This window comes from Mobula birostris, chromosome 1 (assembly GCF_030028105.1).
Source record: "Mobula birostris isolate sMobBir1 chromosome 1, sMobBir1.hap1, whole genome shotgun sequence".
In the NCBI taxonomy this organism is placed as follows: domain Eukaryota; kingdom Metazoa; phylum Chordata; class Chondrichthyes; order Myliobatiformes; family Myliobatidae; genus Mobula; species Mobula birostris.
In genome coordinates, this window is record NC_092370.1 from 26,821,296 (window position 1) to 26,846,443 (window position 25,148).

At 41.8% G+C, this 25,148-nt stretch overlaps 1 protein-coding gene across 1 annotated transcript in view; it reads right to left on the bottom strand.

Annotated features, from left to right (window-relative positions):
- zbtb10 (zinc finger and BTB domain containing 10) overlaps nt 1–22,404 on the bottom strand; it is an 85,378-nt gene extending 62,974 nt beyond the window's left edge. The window contains exon 1 of the mRNA XM_072253062.1: nt 21,250–22,404. Within this exon, the coding sequence (XP_072109163.1) occupies nt 21,250–21,993 (744 nt within the window). The 5' untranslated portion in view covers nt 21,994–22,404. The remainder of the gene's footprint in view (nt 1–21,249) is intronic.
- Between the last annotated feature and the right edge of the window lie 2,744 nt (nt 22,405–25,148).

The following is a 25,148-nucleotide window of genomic DNA, read 5'->3' on the forward strand; positions in this document are numbered from 1 at the left end:
GGTGGAGTCCAAAATGTAGTAATCAACAATACATGATGCCCCCTCTAGTCATAACCTGAATAAATTAGTTAACAAGTAGCTTTCAAGCATCTACTTCTATAGTATAAAAACCATAAGACAAAGGAACAGAATTAGGTCACTTAGCCCATTGAGTCAACTTCGCCATTCGACCAAGACTTATTTATATTCCCTTACAATCATGTTCTCCTACAATCTTCGGCACTGTTACTTATCAATATCCATTTTAAAATATCCAATGGCTTGGCCTCTACAGCCATCTGTAGCAATGAATTCCACAGATTCATCTCCCCCTGGCTAAATAAATTCCTCCGCATCTCTACTCTAAACAGATGTTCCTCTTGAAATTCCTCCGCATTTCTGTTCTAAAGGGATATCCTTCTATTCTGAGGCTGTGCCCTCTGATCCTAGACTCCCCCACTATTGGAAACACCCTCTCCATATTTACTCTATCTAGGCCTTTCAATATTGAGTTGGATTCAATGAGATTCCCTTTTCATTCTTCTAAACACCAGTCAGTACAGGCCCAAAGTCCTCAAATGCTCATCATATTAACCCTTTCATTTCCAGGATCATTCTCGTAAACATTCTCCGAACCCTCCCAAACACCAGCACCTTTCTTAGATATAGGGCCCAAAACTGCTTACAATACTCCAAATGTAGTATAACCAATGCTTTATAAAGCCTCAGCATTACATCCTTGTTTTATATTCTTCACCTCTTGAAATGAATGCTAAAATTTCATTTGCCTTCCTTATTACCAACTCAACCTAGAAATTAACCTTTAGGGAATCCTGCACAAGTACTCCCAGGCCCCTTTGCACTTCCAACTTCTGAATGTACAGGCAATTTGCAAAATAGTCTACACCTTTATTCCTTCTACTGAAGTGTATGACCATTTACTTCCTTACACTGTATTCCATCTGCCACTTTTTTGCCCAGTCTTCTAATCTGTATAAGTCTGTCTGCTGACTCCCTGATTCACTACCATCTGCTACTTCACCTTTCACTCTGCATGTCAAAGAGTTACTGGAACAAGGTTAGATAATTATATTAAATGAAATAAAATTTATTAGATATTCCCAAGCTTCAGATACAAAAAACATTGCAATATCTAGCTTAATAACTAAATGTAAAGTTGGAAAATGGAAAAGATGATCAAACCCACAGGAGCATTGCAATTAACGTAATTCTGCACAAAGTCTACTCTTCCAATAATGTGTCCAAAACTACTGGTCTAAAAATCAATTGCAAATTTTATGAACTAATACTTTGCTGCTTAACATCAGCCAACAAGTGTTTTTTTACCTACGCTTTTTATACTCCAAGTAAAAAAATCCAAAACCATTTCTCAGTTCATGTAGACATGCAGTCTCTTTCAGGTCCATATAACCCTGCCATCAGTTTCCATCAAATTTCCAATGAAACACCATACAAGGAAAATGTGATCAAAAGTAGTAACGCAAGTTGCAACCAGCTGGCCTCCACACACCTTAGCAAAACAAATCACAATTGCAGCAATTTGAAAGTATAACTTTAGTGTAATTTGACAACCACAAGTTTTGTTTATAAAGGTCGAAGTAAATTATCAAAGTACATCCATGTCACTGTATATAACCCTGAAGTTCATTTTCTTGCGGGCATACTCAATAAATCCATAACAAAATCAATGATAGACTGCACCACACGGGTGTTTAACCAGTGTACAAAAGACAACAAACTGCAAATACAAAAAGCAAGAACATGAGATAGAGTCCTTGAAAGTGAGTCCAAAGGCTGTAGGAATATTTCAATGATGGGTTATGTGAAATTGAGTGAAATTAATCCCTTTGGTTCAAGAACCTGATGGTTGCGTGGTATTAACTGTTCCTGAACCTGGTGGTGAGTGTCCTGAGGCTCCTGGACCACATTCCTGACGGTAGCAGTGAGAAGACAGCACATATTGGGTGGTGGGGTCCCTGATGATTGATGCTGCTTTCCTGCAACAGTACTTCATGTAGATGTACTCAATAGTGGGGAGGGCTTTATCTGTGATTGACTGGGCAGTTCTGGAGACACATCTCCTAGGTTCTTGTAACTAATTTACTGAAATTTAGACTGTCAAAACTGACAGGATACTAATCATGCTGAGGCAGTTTGATCTGTTGAATCTATATTGTGTTTTGTTATTTGAGGTATAAAAGTTGGTAACATTTATGTCAATACTTTTTTAAACTACATAACTAATTTGATGAACAACTAATTTGATCCACAGTAATTTCAATAGTTTACACATAGTTATTCACTGTCAATTTGAGAACACAAGTTGGCTGAAATGCCACATTCACTTCTAAAATTTTCCTTGCTATCTCCTGCCCATCTTACTTCATAAATCAAGATTACTGTTCAAATTGAAATAGTTGCCTCCTGATTATTTTATTTAAAGTGAGTTACTACAGCCAATATATTCTATTGCTGCCCAATTTATGCATTTACCAGCATGGATCACATGTGAACAATGGTTATGATGATTTTGTTTGTATAGCCTAACCCTAAAAATATAAATCATGGATCTTAAGGTGGCTCACACTAACATCAGAAATACAAAAATGAATCTCAGAATAAGGTTTAAAATCACTGGCATACTGCATGTCGAGAAATTTGTTGTTCAAATTTGTTGCGGGAGGAGAAGATGGCAGCGCGCGCAGCTCTCCGATGAAATGATATCGTATCTGTTAAATAGGGACCGTGGACAATTCTGATTTGATAGAGACAGACGTGAAAGCACAGAGGAACATCTGGAGAAATGTCCGAAATGCCGGTTTGCTGCCGCTGTTACTGTGCGATCGAGAATCTCCGGAGGGAAGGCCCCAAAATCCCCGGCTTTGCCTGCTGCTGGTGATCGAGGCTGAGGTCGAAATGTTTGGATAGAGATGGTGCTTGGTACTCAGTATCGGAGGGCTGATCAGAGCTCGAAGTTTTCCGACGACTCAGAGTTGGACTGTGGTCGGGCATGGCAGGGAGAGTTTTCTTCCTTCTCCTGTCTTCGTGAGATGTAGGACTTTCGAGAGACTTTGAACTTTTTACCATCCAACAGCCTGTTCTTCATCAAATTATGGTATTGTTGCACTGTTGTAACTATATGTTATAATCATGTGGTTTTTGTTAGTTTTCCAGTCTTGGTCTGTCCTGTGTTTCTGTGATATCACACCGGAGGAACATTGTATCATTTCTTGATGCATGCATTACTAAATGACAATAAAAGAGGACTGCGTGTCCTCATAATCTAATCTAATTTATTTTTATATATACTTATTGTAATTTATAGTTTTTGTTGGTATTTACAGCAATGTACTGCTGCAACAAAACAAGTAGTGCAAAAAGGGAGGAACACTACTGACGTCGCGATCATTAATTCATTGTCCAATCAGAAAATCTGATGGTGCAGGGGAAGAAGCTGTTCCTGAAACACAAGTGCGTACCGTCAGGCTCCAGAAAAGGTAGAGAACGTGGCAGATAAATTCATTGATGAGTTTGCAGAGATTATTGCTGATGAAAATCTAACACAATGAACATCTGCATCAGTACATATGTATTATGAACAAATGTAAGACAAAGACTTCTTATCGATTGTACATAAATTCAGAGATGGAAATGAGGGCAATCCCAAACTATCTCAATACATATTCCAAAATAGAAACACTTCTGGCACCAAGTACTTTGGATAAGGAGTACATCTTCCTTGATGGAAGCATTGAAGAGAGGGCATGTCCTGTGATGGGGGGGGGGGGGGGGTCCATAATGATTTATGTCTCAAAAAGGCTGCACCACCTTTTAAAGGTATCCTGGATGCTGGGGAGGCTAGGGCGGCTAGGACCCATGATCCTGGTTGAGTAGACAACTTTCTCTGATCCTGTGCAGTGGCCTCTCCATACCAGTCAGTGATGCAACCAGTTAAGAATGCTCTCCATGGTACATCCGTTGAAATTTGCTGCAGTCCATGCCTCCTCAAACTCCTAATGGCACATAGCTGTTGTCATGCCTTCTTTGTAACTGCTTCAATATGTTGGCCCCAGGATAGATCTTCAGAGATGTTGACACCCAGGAACTTGAAACTTCTCACCCTTTACACCACTGATCTTCAACAAGGACTGGTAGTTGTTCCCTCGACTTCCCCTTTCTGAAGGCCACAATCAATTCCTTGGATTTACTACCACTGACTACAAGGTTGTTGTCGTGACACAAAAGCTGATCTATCTCACTCCTGTACATCTCTTCGTCACCATCTGAAATTCTGGCGACAATAGCCACGTCATCAGCAAATTTATTATGCCATTTGAGCTGTGTCTAGCCACTGTGAGTGTAGACAAAACAGAGCAGTGGGCTAAGCACACATCCTTGAGATGCGGTGTTGATTGTCAATGAGGATCCGTATAGGCTGTGGTCTGTCAGTGAAGAAGTCAGTTTCCAGTTGCAGAGGGAGGTATACTGGCCCAGGTGTTGGAGCTTGTTGATTAGAACTGGGGATATGATTGTGCAGTCAATAAACAGCAGCCAGATATGGGTATTATTACTGTCCAGGTGATCCAAAGCCAAGTAGAGAGCCAGTGAGACCGCATCTGCTGTATACCTATTGTGGCCATCAGGAAATTGCAGCATGGTCCAGACCTTGCCTAGAAAGGAGTTGATTCTAACCACAACCAACCTCTCAAATTACTTTATCACAGTAGATGTGCCATTGGGTGAAAGTTGTTGAGACACTCACTCTGCACTTCTTTGACACTGGTATGATTGTCGCCCTTTTGAAGCAGGTGGGAACCTCTGACTGCAGCAAGAGAGACTTGAAATGCCCTTGAACATTCCTGCCAGTTAGTTAGCACAGGTTTTCAGAGCCCTACCAGGTACAACATCAGGGCCTGATGCCATACGAGGGCTCACCCTGTTGAAAGGTGTTCTGACTTCAGCCTTTGAAACAGATCACAGGGTCACTGGATACTGTAGGGATCTTATTCTCTCTTTCAAAACTTGCATAAAAGGCACTGAGCTCAACCAGCAGTGAAGCATCACAGCCATTCATCAAGTCAGGTTTCACTTTGTAGGAAGTAATGATCGGCAAACTCTGCCAGAGCTCACGTGCATCCGATTCCATCATAAGAACATAAGAAATGAGCAGGAGTAGGCTATCCAGCCCATCGAGCCTGCCCCACCATTCAATAAGATCATGGCTGATCTGTCCATAAACTCAGCTCCATCTACCTGCCTTTTCCCCATAACTCTTAATTCCCTTACTATGTAAAAACCTATCTAACTGTTTCTTAAATATATTTAGTGAGGAAACCTCAGCTGTTTCCCTGGGCAGAGAATTCCACAGATTCACCACTCTCTGGGAAAAACAGTTTCTCCTCATCTCCATCCTAAATCTTCTCCCCTGAATCTTGAGGTAATGTCCCCTAGTTCTAGTCTCACCTACCAATGGAAACAACTTTCCTACTTTTATCTTATCAATCCCTTTCAAAATTGTTTCAATAAGATCTCCTCTCATTCTTCTGAATTCCAGAGTATAGTCCCAGGCGACTCAATCTCTCCTCATAGGTTAACCCCTTCATCCCCAGAATCAACCTGGTGAAGCTCCTCTGCACTATAGTCAGTACATCCTTCAAGTATGGAGACCAGAAATGCACCAGTACTCCAGGTGCGGCTTTACCAGTACCCTGTATAGTTGCAGCATGACCTCCCTGCTCTTGAATTCAATCCCTCTAGCAATAAAGGCCAACATTCCGTTTGCCTTCTTAATAACCTGTTGTACCTACAAGCCAACTTTTTGCGATTCATGAATAAACACTCCCAAGTCCCTCTGCACAATAGCATGCTGCAATCTTTCACCACTTAAATAATAATCTGCTCTATTATTCCTTCTAAAGTGGATGATCTCACATTTACCAACATCGTATTCCATCTGCCGGACCTTGGCCCACTCACTTAACCTATCTATATCCCTCTGCAGAGTCTCCACATCCTCTGTGCAATTTGCTTTTCCACTCATATCTAACCTCAATTACAATTTTTTTCCACCCTCAAAATAGCCTTCTTTAGGAGGTACCTGGATTCAAAGCAGTCCTGTGACTGCACTTCTGCCTCCTTGACCATACCTTTATGGTTCTCACCACCAATGCTGCGGACTTTAGTCTCTGCTTATACAATAGGAGTCAAGTGCTTGGAAATTCCAAAGTATGGGTGTGGGATGGCATGGTAAGCGTATGGTAGTATAACAGTGATCAAGTGTGTTGGCTCCTCTGGTTCCATTGGTAATAGTTGTTCAAGCTGGCCTCATTGAAATCCCCCACAATAATAGGGAAGGCATCAGCGTGTGCTGTTTTGTGCCTTCTGATTACGGAGCTTAGCTGCTATACTGCCTGTCTGATGTAGGCCTGAGCAAAAACTCCCTCGGTAAGTAAAATGGACAACATTTGACTGTGAGATGTTTCAGGTTGGGTAAGTGCACATGCGCCGGTCGTGCATGCAGCCTGGTACAGCCGTTCCAAACTATTCTCTTACTTTCTTCTTCTTACTTTTTAATTTACGTTATTTTTGTATTTTTTTTCTCACGGTAACATGTCGAAGCTACACCCTCTCTAACATGCTGGTACAGAGAGTTTTATTTGGATTCTCTTTAGTGCTGGAAATGGTTACATCCCGACACACGGGACAGAAGCAAGGTTGCATTGTGTATTTCATGGACCAGCAAATCCCGGCCAGCTTAGCTAACAGAGCGGTGGACACCCTTGCTGAGATCCGGAGGAAAATACACAGAGGGGGATCACAAAGCCGAGGAAAGAGGACCGGGTCGAGACAACAGAGACTTTTGGAGCGGAGGAGTTCGGTGGGCAATACCGTTCCAACTGACCGGAAGTGCACTGAGAGCGGTAAGCGTAAAGGATTTTGTGCTTACTGATCTGGTTAACAACGGATGGTGCAATCCAGAGTATATTACGATCGAGGAACGTGTTTGTGGTCTGGATACTGAACTTCTTACTGTTGGACTTCGGCCACATTCCATCGTGATACAGCACTGGCGGCACGGGAGGTTGTTCCTGCCTGTGGTCATCGGGCGTGCAGCTTCTCCCGTGGAGGGTCGGACACCCTGAGCCAATAGACTGGTCCTGGACTTGTTTTCCATCTGGCATGGTTTGCGTTTTGTTGTTTGATTGTTGGGGTTTTTTGTATTGCTATATTTACGCTCTATTCTTGGTTGGTGCGGCTTTAACAAAACCAAATTTCCCTCAGGATTAATAAAGTATATCTATCTATCTAAGCAGTATTGAAACAGAATGGATTCTGTTCTTCCAAAATGTGCATGAAGTGGAGGTTAATGAACTTCGAGAATATTATCAGCTGCTAAATTGAAAATTTGGTATCACTGTTTTTACTGGCTATACTTTTTTTCAAATTATTACATGGTTGTAAATATACTCCACATCTGATGAAAATCCACAGGGTACCACTGGGCGCCACAGTAGCGTAGCAGCATGATGGCAACAAAGCTCGGGGTGTCAGAGCTCGGAGTTAAATTCTGACGACAAATGTAAAGTTTGTGTATCCTTCTTGTGAGTGCGTGAGTTTCCTCTGGGTGTTCTGGTTTCTTCCTAAATTCCTTAGACATAGCAGTCAGAAGGTTAATTCATCGTTGTAAATTGTCATGTGATTAGGAGTAAACAGGTAGGTTTGGAAGGGCCTGTTTCACACTGCATCTCTAAATAAAACATTGAGCAACAAATGCGAGAATGAGGTGAGAGAGGCAGATGAAACCAGGAGAGGGAATGCATTTCTCCGCTGCTTACTCATCACTGAAAAATCACTGGGATCCCTTCTCTTTGTGATTTATAAATGTCAAATGAAGTGGGAAGGTGTGTCAGTAAGCTTGCAGGTGATACGAAGGTTGGTGGTGGTGTGGATAGTGTAGAAGGTTGTCACAGGTTATAAAGGAACATAGACAGAATGCAGACTGGGCTGAGAGGTAGCAGATGGAGTTCATTCCACTAGTGTGAAGTGATTCACTTTGGAAGGACAAACTAGAAACTCTGGTTTGATCACACATGGAATATTGAGTTCAGTTCTGGTCACCTCATTATAGGAAGAACGTGGAAGCTTTAGAGAGTGCAGGACAGTCAACGGGATGCTGCCAGGATAAGAAAGTATTTTTTTTATATAAGGAAAGGTTAAGCTTTTCTATTTGGAGCAGAGGATGAGAGGCATGATAGAGGCAAGTAAAATGAAAAGAGGCACAGATGAGTGGATAGTTAGTGCCTTTTTACCCCCAGAGCAGCAATGGCTAATATGAGATGGCATATTTTTAAGGTGATTGGAGGAAAGCAACCCCCGCCCATCCCCCAGAGTGATAAATGCATGGATGACCCTGTAGGAGATTGTGGAGCGGAAGAGACATTGGAGACATTTAAATGACTCCTAGACAGACACATGGACGAAAGAAAAATGGAGGGCTACATGGGTTATATTGAAGGGTTATATTGATCCTCCAATTTAATTACTTCATCACCCAACTACCTACTACGTAGCAAATAAGTCATTAAATGTTTTTGTACATACTTACTATTGAACAGGTTCATAAAACCTGCTTTAAATACACTACCAGAAGGACAGCAGCTGTAATACATGATGCAATCCAGATCTCACTGATAAGTGATGCAAAAAACATTGTAATTACATTGGCTTTTGCAATTGCTTCCCCAATGCCCCATGAAGTATACTTAAACACCACTAGATTCACCAACTGCTTGTGTAAGTTAAGCAAATTTTGTTGATAATCTCAGATCACTGCTAACAGTCTCAACTTTAAAACAACCCAAAGCAAATATTCAGTTATGCACAAACTAAAACAGACTAAAAACAGTCAACAATTTGAATTCAAATCAACAAGCAGAGCATTTATTTAAGCCACATCCAAGCAGAAACTTAGAGTTCAAAGATAGTGTTTATGAACTAATGACATTGAACGGTCAGATGTTTTTTAAAAAGCTAATTTAACTTGAAAGCCATTAATACAGACATCTTCAAATATTACATTTAATCTATTCTCCCACAAAAACCATGCTCTGTTTACAGACAAAATATGCAAAACACAGAAAACCAATGTTAAAAATGTTGTTCTTCACTGTCAATGATTTGCTTAAGTGTTGAACGAGCTAGTTTTTAAAACAATTAACAATTTATATCAATTCCATAGAGCTGAACTTGACAGCCTTGTTTATTTGACCACTTGTTAAATATTACAAATATCGCACAGAGTTGAGTTTATTTTTATATATTAAAATAAAAATAATCAATTATGCAAAATTAAGTAAAACACATTTCAAATGTAATGCTAAAATTGCATCAATAGGACTATAGTACAATATAATGAATAATGGAGTGTGGTGGTTATCACATTATTACAGTGCTAGTGACCGAGGTTCAATTTTGCCTCTGTCTGTAAAAAGTTTGTATTGACCCTGTGGGCTTTCTCCCACATTCCAAAATTGTACAGATGTGCTAGTGGGTTAATTGGTCACATGGATATAACTGGGCATGTTGGATCTAAAGGGCTTGTTACCGTGCTATAACCGCTAAATAAAATATTTTGTTAAGAGAAATATGGCCACCCCAATGGTAGCTTGGTCTAGTATCACATAAGACTTCCAAAATGAAAGGCGATTATTTGGCCCATTGAGTCTATACTGGCTTCCTGCATGAGCAATTCAAGTTGCACCATTTCCTTATATTCTCCCCAGAGTTCTGTAATTTCACTCTTTTCATACCTAATGAGCTCCCTTATGATCACCATGATTGAATCAGCCTCCACAACTACATCTGGCAGTGCATTACTCATCACTAAGCCATGTAAAATAAAATTCTCAAATCACATTTGGCTCAAAGCCAATCAGTGTCATTCCATGATTCCTACTTCTTGACTTCTTAATCATTTTGAATAGCTTCTATAAATTTTGTCTTCAAGATCTTAAATACCCTTAGCAGATCTCCTTACAATCACCTTTGTTCCATGCCAACTTCAGAATCATTTTACTATGTCTCTTCGGCACCCTCTTCAAAGTTTTCACATATTTCCCAAATTGTGGCATCCAGGAGTGGATACCATCATCCAGTTGTGCCCAAAGTAGTATTTATAAAGCTTCATCACACTTACTTTCTATTATATTGTTTGCTTCCATTTATAAAGCCAGTGTCCCAAATGCTTTTCAACCTTCCCTGCCAATTTAAACAAGTATGTGCCTCCAAAACTTTTTGCTCCAATACCTTTTACAATTATGTGTAGCTTATTTTACTACTTCTTTCCAAATTCAAAGCATATTACCAAAGTCCATACACGTCACTACATACAATCGCGAACAAAAGAAAAGCTGCACGTGCTGGAAATCCGAGCAACACACCCACAAAAATGCTTGAGGAATTCAGCACGCCAGGCAGCATCTCGGAAAAAGAGTGCAGTCGACACTTCAGGCCAAAACCCTTCAGCAAGACTGGAGAAAAAAAAAGCCCAGGAGTAGATTTTAAGTGGCGGGGGGGGGGGGGGGGTGGAGGAGAAAGAGAAACAAGGTGATAGGTGAAACCTAAAGGGGGAGGAGATGAAATAAAGAGCTGGGAAGTAAATTAGTAAAAAAGACAGAAGGCCATGGAAGAAAGGCGGGGGGGGGGGGGGGGGAACCAGAGAGAGGCAGTGGGCGAGTTCCTCCAGCATTGTGTGTGTTGCTCATCGTATATAATCCTGAGATTCATTTCATAGTCGCACAAAAAAAAGTTACACCAGAAACAGTCCATTTACACTGCCTAGTTCACAAGACACAGGAGCAGAATCAGGCCATTTGGGCCATCAAGTCTGCTCCACCATTCAATCATGGATGATCCTTTTATCCTCCCTCCTCAATCCCATTCCCCGGCCTTCTCAAAATCTTTGATGCTGTGTCCAGTCAAGAATCTATTAATCTTTGCCTTAAATACACACAATGATCTGGGCTCCACAGCTGCCCGTACTAACAAATTTACTGCCCTCTGGCCAAAGAAACTTCTCTACATCTTTGTTTTAAATGGACAACCCTCTGAGGCTGTGCCCTCGTTTCCCATGGTGGGAGAATCTAGGACATCCTTTCCATATCTACTCTGTCAAGGACTTTGAACAGGTTTCATTGAGATCCCCCCAATATCCTTCTAAATTCCAGCGAATACAGACCCAGAGCCATCAAATGTTTTTTGTATGCTAACCCTTTCATTTCTAAAATTATCATTGTGAACCGCTTCTAGACAGCCTTCAATGCTAGCATACCTTTTCTTAGATGAGGAGCCACTGTTCACAATACTCAAGGTGTGGCCTCACCTTATTAAGCCTCAGCATCACATCCTTGCTCTTGTATTGCAGACCTCTCGGAATGAATGCTGACATTGTATATGTCTTGCTTACCATCAACTCAACCTGCAAGTTAACCTTTAGGGTGTTCTGCACTAGGACTCCCAAGTCCCTCTGCATCTCAGATTTTTGGATTTTCGCCTCGTTTAGAAAATAATCTGCACCTTTACTACTTCTACCAAAGTGCATGACCATGCACTTTCCAACATTGTATTTCATTTGCCACTTTTTTGCCCATTCTCCTAAGTCTATCTAAATCCTTCCGCAGCTTAGCTATTTCCTCAACACTACCTGCCCTCCACCAATCTTTGTATCATCTGCAAACTTGGCAACAAAGCCATCTATTCCATCATCTAAATCATTGATATACAGCATTAAAAGCAGCGGTCCCAACACCGACTCCTGTAGAACACAACTAGTCACTGGCAGCCAACCAGACAAGGATCTTTTTATTCCCACTCGCTGCCTTCTACCAATCAGCCAATTTTCTAATCATGTTAGTAACTTTCCTGTAATACCATGGGCTCTTAATTTGGTACGCAGGCTCATGTGTGGATGTTGTCTACAAGGAATTTAGCATGGCATTTGACAACATCCCACATGTGAGGCTGGTCAACGAAGTTCAGTAGCTTGGCATTCAAGATGAGGTACTAAATTTGGTTAGACATTGGCTTTGTGGGAGAAGCCAGAGAGTGCTAGTAGATGGTTACCTCTCCGACTGGAGGCCTGTGACTAGGAGTGCCGTGGGAATCAGCGCTTGGTAAATTGTTGCTTGTCATTTAGATTAATAATCCGGATGATAATGTGGTTAACTGGATCAGCAATTTTGTGGATGATACCAAGATTGGGGGTGCAGTGGACAGTGAGCAAGACTATCAAAGCTTCCAGCAGGATCTGGACCAGCTGGAAAACTGGGCTGTAAAAATTATATCATTGATATAAATAACAAACAACAATATACCAAGCACTCAACTAGTCACAGACCCCCAGTCAGAAAGGCAACCAATTACCAACACTCTCTGGCTTCTCCCACAAAGCCAACGTTTGATCAAATCTAGTATCTCATCTTGAATGCCAAGCAACTGAACCTTCTTGATCATCCTCCCATGTAGGGAATTGTCAATTGTATTGCTAAAGTTCATTTATACAACATCCACTGACTTGCCTTCATCAACTTTCCTAGTAACTTCCTCAAATTAAAACTCTCTATGATTGATTAAACACAATCTAACACACACAAAGCCATGCTGACTGTTCCTAATCAGTCCCTGTCTATCCAAATACTCATATCTGGTCCCTTAGAATACCTTCCAATAACTTTCCGACTAATGTTGTCAGGTTTACCAGCCTATAATCCAGTTTATTCTGAGAGCCCATTTTAAACAGCAGAACAACATTAGCTGTCCACCAATATCTCACCTGTCACTGCAATTTCTGCACTCATCTCCAAGGGAACACCTTGACAGACCCTGGAGATTTATTCACCCTGATTTGCCTCAAGAAAGCAAACAGCTCCTCCTCTGTAATCTGTATAGGGTCCATGACATCACTGTTGCCCTGTCTCACTTCTATAGACCATCTGTATCACCAGTAAATATAGTTGCAATAAATCCATTTAAGATCTCCCCCTTCTCTTTTGGCTCCACACATAGACCATTCTTGTCTTCCAGAACCAATTTTGTCCTTTGCAATCCTTTTGCTTTTAACCTATCTGTAGAAGTCATTGGGATTCTCCTTCATCTTGTCCGCCAGAGCAACTTCATGCCTTCTTTTAGCCCTCCTCATTTCCGTCTAAGTGTTCTCTTGCATCTCTTATACTCCTTGATTTATTTATTATTAAGATACAGGATGGAGTAGGCTCTTCTGGCTCTTTCAGCCAAGCCAACCAGCAGTCCTCCGATTTATTCCGAGCCTCATCACTGGACAACTTACAATGACCAATTAACTTACCAACTGGTATGTGTTTGGACTGTGGGTAGAAACTGAAGTACCAGGAGGAAACTCGCGTGGTCACAGAAGAACATATTAACTCCGTACAGGCAGTGGCATGAATTGAACCCAGGTTGCTGGTACTGTAAAGAGCTGTGCTAACCATTATGCTACCATGCCACCCCTCAAGTACCTCATTTGTTCCTATCTGTACACCTTTTTTCCTTAACTGGGGCCTCAATATTTCTCAAAAACCAAGGTTCTCTCAACCTGTTATCCTTGCCTTGTATTCTGACAAGCCCATGCAAGCTCTGTACTCAGAATTTCACTTCTGAATACCTCCCATCTACTAAGTACAACTTTGCTGAAAACAGCCTGACTCAATCTACAAATCTGTTCCTCTAAATCCTGCAGACTGCTGGGTGGTCTGTAATATGGTCCCATTAACTTGGTCATACCTTTCTTATTCCTCATTTCCACCCATAACAGTTCTCTAGACTAGTTCTCCAGTCTGTCATGACTGAGCACCACCGTGACATTTTCCCTGACTAGCAATGCCACACTTCTTTTTTTAATCCCTCTCGCTCTGTTGCATCTAAAACAATGGAACACTGGAATACTGAGCTGCCAGTCCTGTCCCTCCTGCAACCAAGTCTCATTTATGGCAACAAATCATAATTCCATATATTGACCATACCCTGAACTCACCTGCCTTTCATACGTCACTTCTTACATTGAAATATATGCAGCTCAGGACATGAGTCGCACTATGCTTTTGATTTCTGACTTTGAGATTTTAATAACATCTGTCTCCACGACCTTTCCACTAAACCCACCCCCCAGTGCAGTACTAGCAAACCTTCCCACAAGGATATTAGTCACCCTGCCCCTCCAGTTTAAGTGCAAACCGTCTCTTCTGTGCAGATCCCACCTTCTCTGGAAAGAGCTCAATGATCCAAAATTCTGTAGACCTCCCTCCTACACTAACTCCCTAGCTATATGTTAAACTGTATGAACTTCCTATTTCTGGCTTCAATAGCATTTGACATGGGTGGGCAGCATCTGACCTGGAGGTCGCGTCCTTTCATTTAACTAACTCCCAAAACTTGTTTTGCACGACCTCATTCCTCTTCTTACTCGTGTCATTGGTACCAACATGGACCACAGCCTCTGTCTGCTCAACCTCCTACTTAAGAATGTGAGGATTCAATCCAAGATGTCCTGGGCCATGGCACCCAGGGAATCTCATTCTCATTCACAGAAACTCCTTTCTGGTCCCCCAACTAACAATTCCCCCATCACCACTGCTCACCTCTTCGCTTCTGAGCCACAGTGCCGGAGACCTGAACACTGTGACTTGCCCCTCCTACATCATTGCCAAAGTGGTATACTTCTTGTTGAGGGAGATGGCCACAGGTGTACTCTGCACTAGCTGTTTAATACCTTTAACCATCTTGACTGTCACAGATTTTCCTCTGTCCAGCACCTTGAGTGTAACTACATGTTCTGTCTATCAACCCCCAAATGATCTGAAGTTCATCCAGTTCCAGGTCTGAATCCTTAATGCGGATTGTTAGAGGCTGCAGCTGGATTCACTTCTCACAGTTGTAGTCATCAGGCACACTGGAGGTCTCCCTACCTTCCTACATTCCACTATCCTGCATGGCATTCCTAATGCTCTAACTAGGCAATTTATATATAAAAAAATGAAACAATAAGTAAACTGGGAAAAAAAATTTCCTTGACGGTATACTCAATAAATCCATAATAGAATAATCATAATAGAATCAATGAAAAACCATACCAACCAGGGCATTCAACCGGTGTGCCGAAGAGAAACTGTGCAAATACAAAAAGAAATAATAATAAATAAACACGCGATAAATATGAGAAGAACATGAGATGAAAAGCCCTTGAACACAAGTCCATAGTTTGGTACCAGGACAGGTCTTCTGAAATGGAACTTAACGTTACTGACCCTCTCCACTCCGATGAGGACTGGCTCATGGGCCTCTGGTTTCCTCCTCCAGAAGTCAGTAATCAACTGCTTGGTCTTGCTGACATTGAGTAAAAATTTGACGTTATAGCACCTCTCAGTCAGATTTTCAATCTCCCTCCTATAAGGTCATTCATCACCTGCTTTGATTCGGCCTACATCAGCAAACTTAATACGACATTGGAGTTGTGCACCTGTGCTGATGGAGATTGCGGAGATGTTGCTGCCAATCAAAACTGACTGGGGTCCACAAGTGAGGAAGTCAAGGATCGATTGAACAAGGAGGTATAGAGGGGCCATGGTCTTGAAGCTTATTGTTTAGTTTTGAGGAGATGACAGTATCGAATACCAAGCTTCAGTCAATAAAGAGCATCTTGATGTACACATCTTTCCTGTCCAGATGTACCAGGGTTGAGTGAAGAGCCAATGAGATGGCATCGACTGTGGATCTGCTGCACCGATTGGCAAATTGGAGTGGAACCAAGTCATTTCTCAGGCACTAGTTGCCATGCTTCATCATCAATCTCTCAAAATATTTCACCACTGTGAATGTAATTGCTATTGGACGATAGTCTCTGAGGCAGGTTACCACGATCTTCTTAGGCAGCAGTACAACTGAAGTTGCGTGGTGGGGTAGAGATAACTTTCAACCAAAGGAAGTGCAATTCACTCCTTCTCTCTGCCAGACTGTAAGTCACCCTTGTGCAAGGTGTAACACCTGCCTAGCCCTCCCGATCAGAGTCACATGAAGCCACGGAAACAGATGGGGCATATCACAGGTCCTGGTTATGTGACCACTGATGCCAGGCATACAAACTCTGAAGGGTGTTAATAATGGCTGGGATCACCCATCTTGTAAAGACATGGCCCAGAAAAAGACAATGGCAAACCACTTCTGCAGAACATTTCCCAAGAACAATCATGGTCATTAAACCATGATCACCTACATCTGGACACAACGATGAAGAACCAAACTCAAAATATTCCCAAAATAAAAACTCATCCATCACCATTATTTTTCACTTTAAACCTATTATTCTACTCCTAACAATTCAGTGTTGTTCCATTGCTTTCACCTTAAAATTTGGAAATTAAATCATGTACACCAAAACACTAATTCATTAATATAGCAGTGGCCCTACTTTTGACTTGAGGGGAAACTTTTGTATAATTTTCTCCAGAGCTTTTATTTTAGGATGGTCAAACTTCATGACATTACTATATCAAATCCACACAGCAGCAACTTTATTGGGCATGCTTGTAGTCTTCTACTATCGTAACCCATCTACTTCAAGTTTCAGGGTGTTGTGTGTTCAGAGGGGCTCTTCTACAAACTTCTGTTGTAACACATGGTTATTTCAGTTACTGCCATTATGTCAGCATGAACCAGCCCAGCCATTCTCCTCTGACTCCCCTCGTTAACAAGGTGCTTTCACCCACAGAAATGCCGCTCACTGAATGTTTTCTGTAAACTCTGGAGACTGTTGTGCGTGAATATCCCAGGAGGTCAGCAGTTGTGAGGTACTCACAATACTCTGCGTAGCACCAACAGTCAATCCGCGGTACAAGTCATTAACATCACATTTCTTCCCCATCTGATGTTTCACCTGAACAACCGAACACAGATGTCTGGTCTGCAGATGCACGGTGGTAAGTGTGCTGACTGGCTGCATTACTGACTGGTATGGGAACACTAATGCCTTCGAGTGGAAAAATCCTACAAAAAGGTGGTGGATTCAGCCCAGTACCTCATAGGTAGAGCCTTCCCAACCATTGAGCACAGCTACATGCAACATTGCTGTAGAAAAGCAGGATCCATCACCACCAAGGCTAGGCTCTTTTCTCGCTGCTACCATCAGGTAGAAGGTACAAGTGCCTCAGGACTCGCACCACCAGGTTCAAAAACAGTTATTACCCCTCAACTATCAGGCTATTGAATAAAAGGGGATAACTACACATTCTATTTCTGGTGTTCCTATAACCGATGGTCTCACTTTAAAAACCCTATCTTGTTATTTCATGCTGTCATTATTTATTGCTACTTATTTACATTTGTATTTAGACATTTTGTTTATTGATCCTGTTTACAGTTACTGTTCTGTAGATTTGCTAAGTATGCTTGCAGGAAAAAGAATCTCGGGTTTTATGTGATAACATATACTTTATAAAATCTAGCAGACATGGTCGTAGTTCAAAGTAAAATTTATTTATTGAATTGCAGCCACATTATTGGCTGATTAGATATTTGTATTAACAAGATGCACAGATGTACCTAATAATGACCAGCTGGAAAAATGGAGTAAAAAAATGGCAGATTGAATTTAACGCCGACAAGAGCAAGGTGTTGCACTTTGGTAGGACCAACCAAATCTTACACAGGGCACGGAGGTGTGGCAGAAAAAAGGGATCCGGGAATACAAGTCCATAATTCATTGAAAGTGACATAAGTTGATAGGGTTGTAAAGAAAGCTTTGGCACATTGCCTTAATAAATCAAAGCTTTGAGTACAGGAGATAGAATGTAATGTTGAAGTTGGAATAGACTTTGGTGAGGCCTAATTTGGAGTACCGTGTGCAGTTTTGGTCAAGTACCTACAAGAAAGTCGTAAACAATGTTGAATGCATCCAGAGAAAATTTACAAGGACTTTACTCCTTAGAACATAGAAGATTGAAAGGAGAATTGATAAAGGTATACACAATTATGAGTGGGAAACGCAAGCAGGTTTTTTTCCAGAGGTCGGGTGGGACTACAACCAGAGCCCACGGGTTAACAGTGAAAGGTGAGAGGTTTAAGGTGAACGTGAGGGGAAACTTCTTCACTCAGAGGGTCGTGAGAGTGTGGAATGAGCTTCCAGCACAAATGCTGCCTGCAACATGTAAGAGGGGTTTGGACAGGTACAGGGAAGGTAGAGGTATGGTCCCACAGCAGGTTGATGGGAGTAGGCAGTTTAAAGGGTTCGGCACTGACTAGATGGGTCGAAGGGGCTGTTTCTGCACCATACTTTTCTATAACTCTATAAAGTGGCTGTTGAGTATATACATCTCATCAACAAAATCTCAAAAATCTACCAGTTCCCAAGACCCAAAATTCCTTTAACAAATCTACACTTGTTTTTTTAAACTCAATCTTCACTTTTCTAAAAGATTGTTAATTCTGTCAACTGTCACTAAACACCAAATGCTAATAAAAATAATTCCTGGCCATCATTTCAGCTATTAAGTAGTGTTACTAAAGAAACTGAAAAATAGCACAGGTGTTTACATACGACAAACTGAGTAAAATTATGACCATTAACTAGAAGCAGAAATATGAAATGAAATAATGACATAATAAAATGTCAAAATAAATATCAAAAATGCTGAGGTAAATAAAACTGAAACTAGAATACAAGTTATCAGGTGAATTCATTAATTCTTAAAACTTATAGTAAAATCATTCTATCAACAGCAAGCTTTATGAATTGGAAATTTAAGCCAAGATCAAGTCTGTACAGCATTAATTCAATACTGAAAGCACACACTACCAAATTTCAGCTGAAAAAGATGCTCCTTTACTCATGTTTTCAAGAGGCTAAATTTAATGTGGTCAATGTTCCCATTCATTAAATATTTTGCCACAATAAAATGAAACTTTTTGAAAAGGTTAAATTTCAGTAAAAAATCTAAGAATCCAGCCATGCCATGTTTATTTAGAATGAGTGCAGAATAATGTGTGTTTAGGAAATATATATATATTTTTAAATTATTCTGTGATGTTATACAAAACTTACCGGGAAATAAATATTTCTCCAAAACCAATGTTGGGCTTTGTTTGGAATATCCAATTAAAGGTCTCTCAGGGGAATGCATTTTCCTCAAACAAAATACTGCCAGACAACCCAAAAAACAAATCAATGTCTAATCAAGAGTACTTTTAGAAGTATCCAATGCATATAGCTTTGAAGCTCAAAGGAAGTTACAAATGCATCTAGGCACTACATTTTCCCTTCTATGTTGAAAAGTCATGAGATGCATTCAACATCCTTGTTAAAATAATCCCAAATCTCAGAACAAGTTAAATTTGTAAATGCTATCATCTGTATTTGGCCAGATGGGTCAGGGAATGCTTCAATCAAACAAGTGATTAAAAAAAACTGGGGAAAAATTGCTTTGAATCTGCTCTATCCATACTATAAATCAAAGACTTCAAAACATAACTTAACGTGACAGCACATAACTATATGGATCAAAACATAATGAAAACTCTAGTCTTCCTCAAAGTCACAGAATTTTAAATGCCTAGACTCTAATCTAGTTTTTAAATTATATTCCTATCATTTTTCCCCAATTAGTGTCAATTTGAAATAGCCTCAAGCTTGTGTGCAATGCACCTAACAGAAAAGTTCTCCCACAAATCTTCCACCTGTGTTGTTACAAAAACTGACATGCATGAGGTAAGAAAGGTGTAGAATTGAAAAGGAAAAAAATAAACATGCATACATAAGTGAGTGACAGTCGACTCATCTAGGACAGATGCAATTACGGTAACTTGAGAACAGCCTGTCCTTTTAGATTGGTACAATACCTTTCACAAGGCAGCTGTGGCTTTTCAAATTACCCTCTCTATAAAAGTGGTCTAGGGGAGTTGCAAAGAAGCATTATAAAGGAAGGTTTATATAACTGCCAGCACAAGTGAGTGTAGCACATTTTAATGTTGACTTTTATACTCTTCAATTAACAAATACTCTTGATTGGTACAACTTAGTCATTTACTAAGGAAATATTACTCCTACAGCCTTATCCTATGTTGATTGCATCTACATCCAAATTCTCATTAATTAAAATGCTTTCAATCTGCTCTCATGTACAAAATACAACTAAAAGCAGCAAGAACTTTGTTGTGTCAGACTTGTTTGAAAAAAAGTCATCCGCTATTAACTGGTATAAAGATAATCTCTTTCAGCTATTCTAATTCCATGACAGAATGAAACAAATGCAATAATTGAAATAGGTCTGTAAATGGTGTGCCAGAAATTTATAACTGTCTTGACAATGGACTGAAAGCAGATTCCAATTCTTGATTTCCCTTCAAAATATAGTGATAATTCAAGCAAATACCACTGGGAGTAAAAGCAGGTACATCTAATTCATTACATTTTGATTGCCCGCAGAACCAAATCTCTAATTTACTTCAAAGATTAAAATGGATCTGCTTAGTGACAACCCAAACCATAATTCCCCACATTGTGCGGCTTTTAAAACATTTTAGTAAAATTCCAAAGGGTTTTTAGGGAAGAACTCAAAGTCTGATTAAATTATGTTCAGATTTCTAACTTTTCACCATTTTGTTTAATATTGCAGCTTCACAAAAATACCACGCTCTTATTCAACAATTGAGTGAATTTGAAAGCTTAAAAAAAAAACTGACGCGGACCAACTCAAAGTTCGCGACTCTGCATCAAATACTCAAAACAAGATTTCTTTATGGCTTTGTGGAACAGTATGGTTTAATGAATTTAAAGCCCAAGAATTCAAGCGATCAGTTTGCCTTTTCCTTCTCTTCGAACAGCGTATATCGGTCAGTAATGTGATCCCCCAAACTCCCCGTCGCTGCTATGTTCTGATCCAGTGATACGATGCCATGTAAACAGGGTACGAGATCAAATTCCGTTCCGATCGATAGATCCAAACCGAATTCAATCTGTCGTGCACAGGCAGTCGGGAGTCTGGGAGGTGGGATTTAGCCAAATAGGACGGGGGGAAAAAAATGTCCCCAAAGCCATAAAGGCTAATGTAGCCTAAGGGGCTACTAACGTAATCCGAGCTCTTTAAGTGTGAAGTAAACGGAGTCACGGCAATGGTTACTTTACGCCCCCTACCCTTGTTGAAGAGGCCCAGGCTACTTTCAGCAGGGTAATTTTTTTAGTTGCCTCACCTCCATACAGGCAGCTGCAGCCACAGCCGCAGGGTCATTCTCCCGGTGCTCGGCGTAGAGGTGGTGCCGCAATAACGTGGTCCTCCTGTAATTGCGGCTGCCTTTCACGAACTTGTTGCGGTTGTTGCAGCTCCCCGTGCCGCTGTTAGCCCGAAGGCACCAAGAGCAATACATTAGGCCTGTCTCCTGCTCGTACTGAAGCCACGGGAACTCCTGCAGCCACGACCTCTGGAAAGTGCGCTGCTGCGGTAACAAGAAGGACTGCGGTCTCCCCAACAGGGTCAGACCGGCTCCTGGCCGGCTATAACCGCTCGTTTCTTCATCATCATCATCCTCCTCTTCGTCCTCTCGTCCGACTCGAACTCCGGTCCCATCCCCGGGGGTCATGGCAGGCCCTTCGCACCTGGGTCCGTTCGGCTCCTCTTCCTCCGAATCGTTGCTGCTAATGGAGCCGCCGTCCACCACTCGCACCGACACCTCTTGCTCTGGGTACACATCGTCCACCACCACCGTCTCCACCCAGTCCTCCTCCTGATCCTGGGCGGCCTTCTCCTTGGCTCCGTCTCCACCGTCCACCGCAAGGAGAGCAGCCGGCTTGCTCGGACTACTCCGGCCGAGGGCCCCATTTGAGGCCTCTGTGTTGTTGTGGGTGTCGAGATCAGCTTCTATTTTCACCGCGTTGGCGGCGGCTCCCGCTGCCCCGGTTCGGAAAGCCAGCGAGCGCCTGTTCCTCTCACCGGACATTGTGTGTGTTAGTGTGGCGCCGATCCGATTCGAGCCAAGGTGGGGGGGATGGGGGAGGCTTCTCGCTTCCCGAGATTCCCTTCCCTTTCGTTTTTCCAGCGTCAGGTTAATTCGAAAAGTTAGGAGCGGGTCTCGCACCCTTCCCTTCCCCCTTGTGCTTGCGGGGCCCGGGCGCCAAGTGGAGCCTGCGGCTCGCCGTCGCCCAGCGTCCGTTCACTCGCCTGTTTTTTGTCCCGCTGCGAGCGGCCGCGCGCCCAGGCTCCCTCGCTCGCTCGCTCGCTCGCACGCTCCGTGGGTCCGCGCGCCCCAGCGCCAGGTCGCAGCGGTCTGAGTCCGCGAGACACGCAGCGGACGCCAACGGCCAACCCTCACTCCCACACTGCACCGCGCCGCGCGAACCACCGGCCGGCCGCCACCGCGGCCGCAGCTCCCGCTGGCCAGCCAATCGCCAGGTCACCCATCCAAATCCTGGTCAACCCTCCTTCCGCCAGCGACACTCTCCCTCGCAACTCCTATTCACCTGAGACCGTCGTGCCTGACATTAATGTGCAGAGTCACGGTAACACACTGGAACTACTCTCCTGGTGGAACCAGCGCCGGCTTCCTCCTCGTCCCTTTAATGTCGGGGTTGCTGTTAGGAAAGCTGTTGCTTTTGCGGGTTATTGTTTGTTCAGGGATACAGACCCGCTGATCAGACGTGGAATGTACAGCAGCAGAAGGCACCTTGAACTACTGAATGTTAAGATAATGTAACGAACGGTGTGGTTATTAAAGGGGCGGTAGAGTAAGATGAATTTATTATGAATACCTTTATAGTATCACTTCTGTTTTCTCCGTTAATCTGTTGCTGCTCAATTGGTTGCGAAGGTCTTGAAACAACGTGGTGGGGGTGGTAGAAAGAGGGTGAGCTGTAAGTAGCAGACAGAATTGGCCATAGGCAGAAAGTGACAATAAAATAAGGAAGTTTTGCAATAAACTGGCAATGAGAACAGGAGACAGAATGGTGATATAAAGTTACCAAATCTGTGAGTTTTGACTTCTGGAGCATAAAAATATAACGAGCTGCTTCCAGGAGGAACTCAGCATGTGGAGCGGCACCGGTGAAGAGAAATAGACAGTCGATATTGTTGAGGCAGGACCCCAAAGACCAACCTCTCAAAGCACTCCATCACAGAGGAACTGAGATAGGTTACCCCATTTTTCTTCGGCACCGGCATTGCCTTCCATGGATTAACCTTCCTGAAGGATGCTCTCTCGCCAGCCTCAGAAACTGAAATCACAGGGTCATCATGGGCTGTGGGGGTTCGTGAATCTGCTTCCATGTTCTGATGGTCAAAGCGAGCATGAAAAGATACTGAGCTGATATGAAAATGAAGCACCCCACCCCAACCGGATGGAATGAACATTGATGTCTTGAACTACCAGTAACCACCCTTCTCTATTCTGCATCCCCTTTTCCCTCTTTGCCTTATCTCCTTGCCTGTCCATTGCCCACTCTGGTGCTCCTCCCTCTGTTTCTTTCTTCTATGGCCTTCTGTCCTCTTCTAGCAGATTTCCCCTTCTCCAGCCCTGTATCTCTTTCACCAATCAACTTCCCAGCTCTTTACTTCAGTTCCATCTATCACCTTGTGTTTGTTCTTCCCCTCCCCCTACCTACTAATCCTAACTCTTCATCTTTTTTTCCCTGTCTGCTGAAGGGTCACTACCCGAAACTTCAACTGTACTTCTGTCACCCTCTTGATTATTAAGAACCTGCCTTTGAAAAGATCCTGCTTTTATCTGATCAATTTTTTTGGCAATCATGGTATCTTTCATCACAAATATTTTGAACTTGCTTTTTCTCACTTTCAGTATAATTCTCCTTCTTCCTGTTAGACCATAAGACAGGAGCAGAATTAGGCCTTCTGGCCCATCAAGTTTGCTTTGCCATAGTTTAAATTGTTGGTCCAGACATTGTGGGCTGTAGGTCCATTCCCTGTGTTGCACTGTTCTAAATTTTATCTCTTATTGCCATTAATTGCCCGTGGTGGGTAGATCTCATACCAAATCTGGGAAAAGAGAATGGTACTCTGAGCTCTACTATACCAAATTATGTCTAGTAGATTCATATAAAACATACTTAAAAAATGTTCTTAAAGTTTCACTAAAAATCTATCTCCTCAACACGTCATAGAAATTACAGACCTGTGTTGCTCAAGGTGGGATCAGAGCATTTGAAAAGGCATCAGGAATCTTGATTTCAATGTGGGAGCATGAAATAGCCCTGCAGAAGGAGTGAAAGGACTGAATAGCATTCTAAGCAGCCCACAATCCCCATCTGTATAAGAGTCTGAAGATTCTGCATTGGACTCTTTACCCATCTCAAAACCCACATAACTATAGTGGAAATAAGTCATGCCTGACCCCAGGTATTTACCTCGGGAGAGGACAAGAAGATTTAGCAAGATGCTTAGAAATACTCATGCAAATAAAGACATGAAAATCGATCTAGAGGTACTTGTAAAAAGGATACTTTCTATGAAGATATTTTTATTAAGCAAAATGTAAATTGTAAAGGTGTTCCTCATTAGTTTTAAACTAATATTGCATTAATCTGTTTTTAAAAAAATCCTAGACATACAATTATCTGAAATATTTATATTGTATCAAACATACAGTAATAAAATCATATTTAATATACTCAAATTGAACATACAAGATTTTCAGAATTCTTTGCAGTATGGATACATTTTCACATGGGAGAATTCAGAATAAGTGATTACTGTCCCAAGAAAGTGGCTGGCCTATTTAAGACAAAAATAGGGCATTTTGAGGAACTCTGTTCCTCAAAGGCTGTTGAAAGCAGGATCCTTTCAAAGACAGGTTCTTGATAATCAAGAGGATGAAAAGTTATGGCCAGTAAAAGGGATGTCAGAAATCAGATCAGATATTATTTTATCTAATGATGGTCACGTTAGCTGGGGGAGGGGGGTGAGAAGTGTACTGTTTCTTCTAATTTATGGTGGCTTCATTGAAGTGGTGCCAGAGAGGATGTGAGTCAATTTGTCACTGGTGTTTAGGTATAATGGTGCTGATGAATCTCAAGTTGATAGAGTTTGAGATGTTAAAGGCAAGGATTCTTCTGTCCTTGGGTGACTGATTAATGAGACTTACAG